Source organism: Carlito syrichta, unplaced genomic scaffold (assembly GCF_000164805.1).
Source record: "Carlito syrichta isolate Samal-C Ts95f unplaced genomic scaffold, Tarsius_syrichta-2.0.1 Scaffold316346, whole genome shotgun sequence".
NCBI classification, from domain to species: domain Eukaryota; kingdom Metazoa; phylum Chordata; class Mammalia; order Primates; family Tarsiidae; genus Carlito; species Carlito syrichta.
This window is the reverse complement of record NW_007260442.1, coordinates 1,788,516-1,801,323: the sequence shown is the minus strand read 5'-3', so window position 1 is coordinate 1,801,323 and position 12,808 is coordinate 1,788,516. Positions and strand designations below refer to the sequence as shown.

The 12,808-nt window shown below is 51.6% G+C and overlaps 1 protein-coding gene across 9 annotated transcripts in view; it reads right to left on the bottom strand.

Moving 5' to 3' along the window:
* Positions 1-12,808, bottom strand: part of PAX5 (paired box 5) — a 202,931-nt gene that overhangs the window by 124,262 nt on the left and 65,861 nt on the right. For all 9 annotated transcript variants that reach the window (XM_008074152.2, XM_008074154.2, XM_008074155.2 and 6 more), the window contains one exon: positions 7,563-7,738. In XM_008074152.2, the coding sequence (XP_008072343.1) occupies positions 7,563-7,738 (176 nt within the window). The remainder of the gene's footprint in view (positions 1-7,562; positions 7,739-12,808) is intronic.

Below are 12,808 nucleotides of genomic sequence, written 5' to 3'. Positions count from 1 at the left end.
CGCGGGCTCAGGCAATCCACTCACCTCAGCCTCCCAAAGGCGCAGGATTACAGGCTGAGCCACCGAGCCCGGCTCAATCTCTTATATCTTAGCAGTAGCCTCTGGTCCCCCCACCCTACAAGTCTCTTCACAACTTCCAGAATAATCTTCCAATCTGTGTAGGGTTGGATCCTAAGAGTCCTTGGTTCAACACCTTGCAGAGGCTTCTCCCTGATCTCGAGATAAAACCCAAAGTCCTGGCCCTGGCCCACAAGTCCCCTCACATCCAGCCCCCAACACCTCACTAACTCCACCACATAGCACTTTCCATCTCCCATGTCTACTGGCTTACCCTCTCCCCCATGGGACCTGGCACTGAATTCCCAGGCAGAAGAGGCCAGGTACCATCTGGAGGCAGCAAGGCTGACAGCAGTCACCCGTATCCAGACCTCTGACCCTGACCCCTTCACCAGAAGTCCCAACCCTGCTCCATGCACTGGAGAACCTGGAGTCATCCGCTGGCCTCCCAAGATCTTGTAGCCGCCACCCCTTTGCCTCTCAGGGTCATGCCCCCTGTGACCCAGGCTGGCCCTCTCTGCTCACCCTGGTGAGGAGTCCTGGGCGGGGACAGGCTTCCCAATGATGCTTCAGTGTAAAGGGTCTTCATGCCTTCCCCTCTTCCCACCAGACCCTTCTCACTCTTCCTATCTTAGAATCATTCTTTCAGGTTGGAAGGACACTGATATTTACACAATTAAACCCTCTGTATTCTTAAACTTCTAAAACAGCATATATGAAGGATACATCTACTTCCATGCCTCCAGTGATGGGAAACTCATCACTGAACAAGGAGGCCCGTCCCACGGATGGAAAGCTCGGGCTATTAGAGTTCTCTTAGCCTATCTTCTTCTCAGCTCACATCCCCAAGTCTTCCCTTCCTCAGAACAAACAGTCCCGATTTCTCCAGTCGCCCCTCCTAGGGAAGAATTTTCAGTTGCCTCTTCTGAACAAACTGTGCTGTGCCCGCAAAGGAGGCGCTTGGCCCTAAGCACAGCCCTGGGGCGGCGGGCAGGGGGTGGCAGGCAGGCTGAGAGGAACAGAATCAGCTCCGGGCAGAACAGGACAGTCACCGCCCTAGACTTCTGTTTATAAGAGCCCGCCAGAGGCTAGGCATGGTGGCTCAGTCTGTAATCGCAGAACTTTGAGAGGCCAAGGTGAGTGGACTGCCAGAGCCCACGAGTTCAAGAACAGCCTGGGCAACTTGGTGAGCCCTCATCTCTACAATAAAAATAAAATTTCAAAAAATTAGTCTGGCATGGTAGCATGCACCTGTAGTTCTGGCTACTTGGAAGGCTGAGGCGGAAGGATTGCCTGAGCCCAGGGAGGCAATGCTGGGGTAGCCTCCAGCCTGGGCAACGGAGTGAGACTCCAACTCAAAAAAAAAGAGCCCTCAAGAGACCTGCTGGTATGTGCAGTAGCCCCAGCACCTCCTGACTCATGCTCAATGATCAGCTCCCAGCATGAATACACTGAACTCCCAGGGAGATCCCCAAGAAACCACCCATCTCTGAGAATCAGTGGACTGCCTGAATGTGCAGCACCTGCGGATATCTGGTGAAGCTAAGGACCTGGTTTCCGATCTTGGCTCCATGCTTACTATATTCCATTGGCCAAGTCACCATATGAATCTCACTACGCCTCAGCTGTCTGCACCGCGGGGATGATAGGAGTTGTCATGACTTTGTAATGAAATGGGGCAGGTAGGTTCTCCTCAGAACAGAGCCAGGCTCAAGCAATAAATATACCACGACAATTACTACCTACAACAATAATTAAAACCCAATGCATTCATGAGCTCAGACAAGAGACAAGGTGGTGCAGGCTGAAGTGGGTCAGTGAAGGCCTCACAGGGCAGGCCTACTGGGCCTGGACAGGGTAGGATTTAGAAACAGGTTGAAAGAATGTTCCATTCAGGGAGCAGGAGCTTAGAGTGTGAACTACATTAAAAAAGTAGTAATAACTACAGTACCTGCCACCAAGCATGTTCAGAGCCATGCCTTGGTGTTCACACGCTCATGAACATACATGTGCATGCACACGCCAGTTCTGGGAAAGGTAGGGCCAGGGTCAGTAGCCCCTCGGACACGGGAGCAGCCTAGCCTGTGGGGGGCAGTGCGTGGTCAGGCCTGGTCAGAGCCCAAGCTTTTGTGGGCAGGCAGAGGGACATGGGGTCGTGAAGGGGATAAAGGTCACGATCAAGGTTTCAAGTAGTGGTAAACCATGATGGGCTCTTATGGCAGTGGGCTTCAGGAAGAAAGAGATCCAGTGGAGACAGGACAAGAGGCAAGCAGGCCCCATGAAGGTTGCTTCCAAGGTGAGCAGAACAGCGGCCACAGACCCAGGGCCCTTTGGGGCACTCTGCCCTCAAAGCAAAGCCCACCTCCACATGCCAGCCCTGTGGGGTTTGGGTCCCCTCCTGCTGCTCCACCCCATGACGCTTGACTTCCTTTATCACCCCCCATGCCAGCCACCTAGACCCCATGCAGCTCCCTGCCCATACCTGCATTCCTCTAGACCTTTGCTGTGCGCCCATGCTGTTCCTTCCGCCTAGAATGCCCTCTCCAGTCAACTCTCCCATCTCCACAGGTCTGGATTCTGTCCATCCCTCAAGGCATCTCCTCCAGGAAGCCTTCCTCTCTCTTAGCCTGGCACACCTGTCTCCCCAACCCCACCTCCTCACAGTGGGACACAGAGCCACCGTGGAGGAGAATGAGCTTCCTGAAGAAAATAAGCACATTCAGGGCCTCCTCTTTCTCCGCACAGTACCCAGCCCTTTTTTTGACTCATGGTCAAGATTCAAGTCATCCCTGATGACCAAGCTCAGTCAAGTTCAGCCCCTTCCTAGGAACGGGATGCCCACAGGAGCAGGCAGTGCTAGAATCCTGTTCAGCCCACCAGCCTGGAGAAATGCCACCATTCAGAGGGCATAGTGGCTTATGAGAGCAGGAGGCACTTCGGGTGGTTTTCTCTGTCAGACAAGGGACGGGCCTTCTCCTGGTTTAACCCCTTGTGACCTTTGAACTTCCTGGGAGGTCAGCAGCACGTCCCCTTCCCCAGCTGTCTCTCTGTCTCTGGCCCGATGGGAGGGAGGGCCCCGGCCCGTTCCATTTTGCACCCGTATTGATCTGTTGGCAGCAATGGGCTGGATAATTAGCCAGGAATTAGGGTTTCTATTACAGCCAGGAGGCTGCTCCAGCTGATTTATCACCTGAATAATTTACTGTGATTGAAAGGAAATTAAAATGAACTCCATTTGACAACTGTGAGCTTTTATGGGCTTTAGTGAAGGCTCAAAAGCCAGATTAATAGCCTGGTGTTGGTTAATAGTCTGCCGAGAGTAAATATGGCAGGCTGTGCTCGTGGCGGCCTTCCTGCAGCGGCCGGAGGAGGGACCCGCTCCTGCCAGGAGCGCCACCGACGACAGCATCAACGGTAGTTTTACGGAAACAGATTCCACTGTTGGAAACACACACACACACACACACACACACACACACTCGCCGCCATCGTTTGTTTGTTTGTTTGTTTTTATCCCTCTTCTCTTCCTCCGAGGTGATTTTTACTCACTCCACATGCAGGGAAAACAGAATTGCTTTTTCAATAACCGTTTTGAAAAGGAAGTGTTTCATTGCCCCAAGAGTGGTCTACATTAACCCGTTCCACCCAGGACACAGGGTTTACTAAGTTTCCCTTAAAAAGTCAGACATCTGGACCCACCCAACCAGGGAAGAACTTGGCAGGAAAAGCAGCACGATGGGGGCAGGCTCTGAGTTCCAGGCAGTGGCCACCAGGACCCCTGCCTTGCGCTAAAGAGGCATGTTCTTCCCATGGGGGACGAGGTGGGGAGACCTGGAAGGGTACGACTTCGCCAAGCCTGTGACAAGATTCTGGAATGAGCAGTTCTGGAATGACAGTCGGATTCTGGCTGCAAAAGGTCAGGCCTGAAAACCAGCCAGTCAGAAAACTGACTCCTAGCATCGTCCGGGACGTGGAGGCTCATGGAACCATCTTGCACAAGTTAGAGACAGAAGATCCTGAGGTCAGATTCCAGCTCTGTGGTCTCAAAAATCCCAGAAACTTCCTCGGCCTGAAACAGGGTGAACAATCTGGAAAAAAATGCTCCAATCTATAAAAGGGGGTTCACAAATCTTGCCCAGCCCGCTTGGTAGGCACTTAATCGAGGGTCCAATGAGAGAACGGATGTGACAGGCCTTTAAAAACCATCCACTGTCATGCAGAGGTGGGGAAGATCACTGTTGTTAGTGTTAGGTTGCTGCTGCTACTGCTGTCGATGGGGTGGTATCAAAATTACTACTATCACAGATATGGAAACTGAGGTCTGGAAAGAAAGTGGCTTCTTCAACAAGGCAGAGCCAGGACTCAAACCAAGCTCCCCCAACTCCAGGGTCAGAAATGCTCTTTCTTCGCCACCAGGCTGCTCAATGATAGTGGCAGCTGGTCCCCCACCTAGGCCACCAGGCCAAGGAGACGCAGACTCAGACAGCTTGAGCTGCTCAAAAGCGGAAGAGGCAGCCGGCCTCCGCGGCCAGCACCTCAATCCCCCTTCCTGTCACCACCACCATGCCGCTCCGCGACTCCCAAGACAAGGCCTGCGGGGTATCCACCTCACAGACAGCGAGCCTACGCGGGCTCAAGGAACCTGTACCCTTGACAAGCATCCCCTCCCAGGCCGCAGCCCCTTGCTCGGGCATCATTTGTCCAAAGTGATTGGGAATCGGGCGCAAGGGTATGTCATTCATAGTCCAGTGCCCGTGTACGTGCAGGGCAGCCCCACGGCCTCACCTTCCATCTCTTCTCATTAAAGCACATTACAGGGAGGTGAAGCAGATTAACCAGAAAACACTGAGTCAGTCATTATCCCGTCTCAGGGCCCGCACAGTCAGAGACAGGCCTGCAGACGTGCTCGCGTCATTCTGAAGGACACTGCTAGACACAGAGTCCTCATAGTCTAACCCAGGTCTCCTCCCCCTCAGTCCCCCATCTCTTCATGAGCCTGTGGGACCTGTCCTTCAGGACCCCCACCCAACAGTGCCCCTCCCTGCCACTGTCCTTGATGCTTCCAACCAAGGCAGCTTCTCCCTCTCTAGTTCTGCACTTCACAGGACCACAGAACCTCCATCTTGTGGGTTCTGAGTCCACGCCACACCGCCCCTGGGAGACTGGGCAGAGCTGACAAGTACCTAGCACTGTGCCAGGCTCCCGGCCCACAAGTGGGAGATATATGTGGGATCAGTGAGCACATGAGTGAGTGAATACATGACTGGTTTCTGGATTCCTCCCAGTAATGAATGCTGGAGTCTCTGTCCAGTCTTTCTGGGCATTCCCGGGGGCAGGATTCTGCGTCTCTGCAAGAACCATGTGGAATGGAAGTCTGCATTAAGTATAGTCTTCGTAGAAAAGCCGGGGCTTTATGCTGTGGAGGCCAGGCGGAGTGTGGAGGCCTGGACCCTCGCTGAGGTTAGGTGGCCTCAGACAAGCCCTGTCCTCTCTTTGGACCTCCAAAAATGAGAGTTGAAAGGTGGTCTCCATAGTCCCTGCTAGTCCTAAAATCATGTGATCTTATCAACAGTTAACGAGATCAATTTTCTCCTGGATGCTGGAGGGAAAGATAGACCTCATCTAGGGAGATTTCCTGATCGAGTCCCCTCTCTTTCTCCTTCGTGTCAGATAAACAAGTTTCTGCCATCTCTCAACAGGTCTCCAGGTTGTGGGGAGAGAGGCTGCTTGTGATGGAAACAGATTCTTCTCTCTAAAGCCCAGGATCTAGAGTGTGTGGGGTCAGCTCTGCCCAGCACATATAACCATGTACTTCCCGGGAGAGACGTCTCTCAACTTGAATGAGAAAGACTAAAATTCTGAGCCCAGTCTACAAGACCAGACCCATCTCCCCAACATCCCCAACCCCGTTCCCTGAAGCCCAGCCATACTGGCTCTCCATTCCTCATTCTGGCCACATGCCCTCTCACCTCAGGGCCTTTGAAGGTACTGTTCCCTGTGCCAGAAACATTCCTTCCACTCCCGCATCACTTCTCCCCATTCTGCCCAATGCCTTCAGGGCTCAGCATAAATACATTTCCCTTAGAAGGCCACTGTGGTTCCCAGGTTGGCTCGGGGTTTGCTTTGGGCTCTCAGAGAACCTCACATTGCACCTCCTCAGCACAAAGCATACCTGTAATTCATGACCCTTTGGCTAATCCTTATTTATTATGAATCTTCCACAATTTGTAGGCTCTTTGAGGGAAGGTCTGAGCCTGTCTTGTTCACTGGAATACCTCTAGGGTCTGGCTCCGTGCCCTACACAAAGTAGACACTTATCAATGTTTGCTAAGTGAATACATGATTTAGCCTTAGGCAAATCACTCTGCCTCTGTGGGCCTCAATTTCCCCATCCGAAAGTGGACAGATCGTCTGTACGAGCCCCTATAGAAACTGCTCAGAGACAGCCACTGCCACACCGGGGTGGTCCCAGAGTCTTGCTCACTCCTCAACAGCCAAGACTCTCTCCCGCCCCTCATCTCTCCACGAGCTCCTGTGAATAGGGCCTATGCTGTTTTGAATGGCTGTGTGGGAAAACGTCAGCAGCAGCATCTAATGGGCATCTAGAGGAAGTTCAGCGAGGCCAGTTCTCACCACCAACACAAGCTAGGAAAGTCCTGGGGAAGGTCATTGTCCATAGGGTCTCCCTGACTCGCCCACCAGACAGAAGATCTTGGGTTGTCCATGCCTGCAAGGTGACTAGTCAAGGCCCTGGCACTGACTGGGCATCAGGAAATAGTCTTCTGAATTGAATCTGGTACTTTAGGGACCCTTTTCAGGCCCCAAGAGCCTCTCACTGGGCAGAGCCTTTCTGGTTCCATCTCTCCAGGCACAGGCAGTGACTGCTCCTCTGTCAGGGTACAGCAGGCTGCTCAGCCAGGGATGGCCCTCCTGCTTCTTTCCCTTACCTGCAAATAAGCCAGGTGGCGGTGTGTTCAATGAGACACATTTTCACCTGCGACTCATGAATTCAGCCTCTGAAAGCAGGACAAGATGACCTGACCAGAGGGCTGACAGTCGGGTACACACCCACACCATCATTGCCCTGTTCACAGCTGGTAAGCCCAGGGGCCGCATGGTGGTTACATATTTTGACCATCACCCTGACTGAAAGGATAATGACCCAAGACCATCTCAAGTGGCCCAGAAGATTATCACGCCCCCCTCATCCAAAGAGCCCTGAGAAAGGACATCATTTGGCAACGGCAGAGCAGCCAGACAAGTCACCCCCCGCCCCCAGCAGGCCAGAGACCACAGCAGCACCAGGGCAAGAAGCCACCGAAGCCCCAGACAAGTTCTTCTGACCTCGTGGGATGTTGTGACTGGCCAAGAACAGTCGAATGCCTGCTCTGAGCAATACCCGGCGCACCCTCACCCACACCCCACCAGATGCCTCTGCTGTCAGGAGAGTGGCCCAAGCCTGCGTGGCAGTGGCAGGTGTGGCAGGCATGAGCTGCGGGGCGTACCTGCTCGGGCTTGATGGGTTCCGTGGTGGTGAAGATGTCCGAGTAGTGCTGCCTTTCAAACACGCGGTCCAGCACCTCCAGCTGCTGCTGCGTGAACAGGTCTCCCCGCATCTGCTTCCGGAGAAAATCTCTGCCCGGAAGCGAGTGACCATTCGGCACTGGAGACTCCTGAATACCTTTGATGGGCATGAGAGAGGAAGGGTAAGTGGAGGTAACACACGTTGCTACTGAAAAACAGGCCAGGTCCTGAGACCGGGAAGAGGGCCCCACAGACCCCTGAGGCCAGCAGGGAGGCTCAGGTGAGGGGCTCCTTGCCCAAGGTCACCTGCTGGTGAGTGCAGAGCCAGCCTCCCATAGCCATATGCCAGGCACTGTCAAAGTCCTGCTGACAAGCAGCATCTCACTCATCCTCACGACGACCCCCAATGTATGTTATCATTTTCTTCATTTTGCAGATAAGAAAACTGAGACCTAGAGAGAGTAAGTGATTGGCCAGAGGATTCATGCTCCAGCTGTTTCAGAGGCTTAGTCACCAGGTGATACTGCCCTTCTGTACTGAAGGCCCTCCTTGGATGTACAGTTTTCCCCAGATCTGATGTCTTTACTTTGAACATTTGTCACCTCATCATGTGACCACATCAATAAAATGCCAGTCAATAAATGCCATGCTAGAAAGGTTGCAGGAAAACAGACACTCTCATATATTCTGGTGGAAGTGGGCAGGGAATGGTGGTTCATGCCTATAATCCCAGCACTTTGAGAGGCCAAGGTAGGCGGATTGTTTCAGCCCAGGAGTTCAACACCAGTCTGGGCAACATAGCAAGACCTCATCTCTACAAAATAATAAAAAATTAGCTTGATGTGGTGGCATGCACCTGTAGTCCCAGCCACGCAAGAGGCTGAGTTGGAAGGATTGCCTGAGCCCAGGAGGTCGAGGCTGCAGTGAGCTGTGATGGTGCCATGCACTCCAGTCTGGGTGACAGAGTAAGACCCAGACTAAAAAATTTAAAAAAAAAAGCTACTATATAGCATATAGAATACACAACCTCTTGTGTAAGAAAGGAAGAATATAAGACTTTATATGAAATATATGTATTTATCTCCCAAAGATACTTGAGAAACATTTACAGTGGTTACCCATTCAGAGAGGTAGGAACCAAGTGACTGGAGGTGAGGGTGAGAGAGACTTTTCACCGCATGCTTTTTTGTCTGGTTTGGTTTGGTTTTAGAAGTTTAAATGTGTTGGCTATTCAAAAATATGAATTAAGAGAGTACAAAATTAAATTCCCTATGTGTTCTACATTGTTGGCTTTTCACACTGCAATAATCTCTAGTGATGATGCTTACATTTCTTTTCTTTTCTTTTTTGAGTCAGAGTCAGGCTGGATTGCAGTAGCACACTCACAATTACCTCAGCCTCGACCTGCTGGGGTCAGGCGATCCTTCAGCCTTCAGTCTTCCAAGTAGCTGGAACTACTGGCACATGCCAGCCACAATATCTGGGTAATTTTTTGATTTATTGTGGAGATAAGGTCTCGCCAAGTTGCCCGGGCTGTTCTTGAACCCCTGAACTCAGGCAATTCTCTTGCCTCTACCTCCCAAAGTGCTGGGATTACAGGCACTAGCCACCATGCCCGGAGTGATGTTTGCATTTCAAAATATATATATTATGAATTATCAATAAAAAAAATGAGATGAAATATCTTGTGGGAGTCGTGGGCTTGAACTGTTCAAAATGAAAACAGGCATGAAGGGCAGATGTTTCCAGCGAAGCCAAGGTCTCAGGGGGCACATCAGTTCCCAGGGCTCTCTAGGACTACAAAATTTATACAGGGCTGACCAAGACACTGTTAAAACGCAGGCCCAGAGCTGGGGCATCTACCTTTGCTGTTGGGAAGCCCAGAGGGAAACCAGCATGAGTCAGCTCTCATGCTGAAAGATGCCCTTACACAAGGCCATGTGTGACTCCCCAGCCCCCACTAGCACACTGCTTCATCCACCCTGTCAAGCCCCCACCCACGGGAGGAATGAGGCCAGACCAAGGAGTACTTAGCAGTGGGATAGCGTGTCACCGACATGCAGTCAAAAGTCAGTGCTTCTCCCAACTGTCCTATCTGGGGACGACTGCCATGCTGGGATTGACATTTGAACAAAGATACCAGCTGTGGGTGTTCTTGTGAGTGTTGGCTTCTCAGAGGCCCCAGGGAAGCCAATAGGCTCTGAGGAAGGATCTTCAGAGGCAGCTTATGAGTCCTCTGAAAAAATGGACTCCACATCAATTTTGACCCAAGAGGATACTGTAGGCTGGGCCACAGCCTAAATGACCAGACCCCCCCACGTGTGAGCCAAGGCAGAAGCTGGTCTCCCTGACCAGCATTCCCTGGCCTAAAGCCGGGGTCCTTCCTCTGACAGCCCGTGACACAGGCCTTCCACAAGACAGGTGCCTACTCCCGTCTGCAGGACATCATCCTCAGAGACCCTTCTTTCATCGTGGCCCATGCCCTTGGGGACCATTCTCACAAGGTTGCCATGACTAGCAGGATATGGATGCTCACAGCCCAGTCTGTTGGTATAGCAGTGTTTTTCCATTGGTCAGCATCCACCAAATGACCCTATTCTTGAAGGTCCTATACCTGTGTGCACACATGTGTCCATGTATACACACATACACACACACACACACACACACACACACACACACACACACCCAAGGAAGATGGCTCAGCTTGGCCCTGCTCAGCTACCGCTCTACCCAGTCATCCTGGTCCCAGTCACTCCTGCCTAAGCTTGACCTTAACCTTGCTGCCACCAAGTTCCTCCCTGTCAGAAAGGTCACAATCACTTCTTAGAGACTTCTCCCTTCACCCGCTTCAATTATACTCCCCAGCTCCTATCCTGCCAGCCAGGCATGAACTCTTCATGAAGCCTCCTTCCTGTTAGTCAGTTCCTAATGGCTCCCGCCAATACCTCACTCTGTCCCCACCTGAGCATGCCCAACTCTGGCCTCTCCCAGCCAGCCAGGCCATCCTCCCACAAACATCTCAAGCTTGATTCCTCTCCCGTGGGATTCAGGCTGGGTTCTTTCCACAGCTCGGAGCCCAAAGCTCAGAAAGCGTGGCTCAACCAAAGGCCCCTGCGGGCAAGGTCACTGCCTGGTCACTGAATAGGGCCTGGCACAGAGTAAAGGCTCAGGGCACAGGGCCAACTCAGGCATGCACTGGGAGTTTCTGGTGACCCTCCACCGAGATACCCCATATCCTCAGAGGACAGTCAGCCTCCCTGGGATCTGCACCACCCTCTGCATATCATGAGGTAACCAACACTACACAAAGACACAAAAATATCCTCAACTCTAGAAAGTTCTTTAGTCCTCCTAACTGTATTATTGCTCTCTCCCCTCAGCATAAGGCTAGCCACCATTCTGACTTTTGTCATTTTGAATTAATTTCACTTGCTTTGAAATCTATATACATAAAACCACATTGCTTTCCTCCTTTTGCGTCTGGCTCTGTTTATTAATTTTATGAATGAGAAATTCATCCACATTGTGGCAATGAACTTGCTCATTTTAATGTCTGCCATGGATATTGGGCTGGTTCAAATGCTGGCTATCATGAAAGACATTTCTATGAAAATTTCTGCAATTCTGGTGGACATACACACTAGTTCTTCAGTGTCTTCTCAGAAGAGAATGGGCAGTGTCCTGCTCTGGCTTTCTGAAAGTTGCCATGGTCCCCGTCGGCTGAGCCTGGAAGAACATCCAGGCTGCCTTGGTGACCAAACACTGCCAGTGGAGGGCTGCCAGCTGGGAAACATCACCTGGCCCATGATGCTCCTGCTGCTCTCACCCTGCTAGCCTCCATTGCCTTCTTTACTGGAAAGGGAGGCAGTGAAGGCTGTCACTTCCTTAAGAAGTGGGACACTCCCAAACACATAATCACTTACTCATTGATTTAACAAATATCAACAGACGTTTACTGTGCCAGGTAATATCTTTTAAATAAATACATTTTGAAAATAAAATAAAACAAAACAAGGTCAGGCGTGGTGGCTCACACCTATGAGGATCGCTTGAGTCCAGGAGTTCGAGACCCGCCTGGGCAACATAGCGAGACCTCGTCTCTCAAAAAATAAAAAATAAAAAAATTAACTGGAAGTGGTGATGTGTGCCTGTAGTCCCAGCTACTTGGGAGGCTGAGGCAGAAGGATCACCTGAGCTGATCGAGGCTACAATGAGTTGTGTTCATGCCACTGTGCTCCAGCCTAGGTGACAAAGTGAGATCTCAACTCAAAAAAAATAAATAATAATAATAATAAAAACAGAGGATACAGTGATGACCAAGACAGGTCTCTCCTTATAATTTAGAGACGGCAGCCCACTTACGTCAAGCGATCACACAGCTAAACATAGGATCACTGTGCTTGATGTCAAGGGGGGAAAGTGCATAGAAATATAGACGTATGTGTAATGGGGAGGGGAGCGACCGCATCTGGGGAGGACTCAGGAAGCCTTCCAAGGGGAAACCATGCTGGAACTGCAGGTAGAGGGTAAGGAGTCAGCAGGGCAGAAGGTGGATGGAGAGGATGCCAGGCAGAGGAGATTGCCAATCAAAAGCCCTGAGAGAAGAAGAGGAAAGGACTAGGGGAGTGAGAGAAGAGGCCCCGGAAGAATCTGCCAAGGCTGGCAGGAGTCCACCAGAAAGCCCCAGAGGTCAGAGAGAGCCATGGGGTGCCACGGGAGGGGCTGGGCACAACTGCCCATCCACATTTCTCAGCTCCAGGATCTGAGTCGCTGGTTCCTTTAATGCTTTCTAAACTCTGCTCCCAAGTCTCCTCTCTTGGAAGAAACTAGAGACCCACCAAGGTGGGAGTCTGCATGTGTGGGTGCTTGAAAGTGAGGCACTGGTGTCAGCCTATCAGCCACAGGTGCTCCAACGTGCCCCTGGGGAACAGACACCATTGCTCAGGGACATGCGCTTTGTTTTCCAGACAGACACAGCCTGCAGGCTCACATGCTTTCTCCTCCAGGATGCTTGCTTTCATGCCCCTGCCTGTCCCAGCTCCCATTCTCAGGGCTCTGACCACTTTCTCCCTTACATCAGAAGCCACATCCCCTGGATCCTTCACTCTCACATGGTGCTGTTATAACCGCCTTCCATGGGAAAGACTGGAGATAATTCATCTCTGTCCTCCATAACATTTGTGGAGTAAATAAACAAATTAGTATTGCCTGAGACAACCACCTT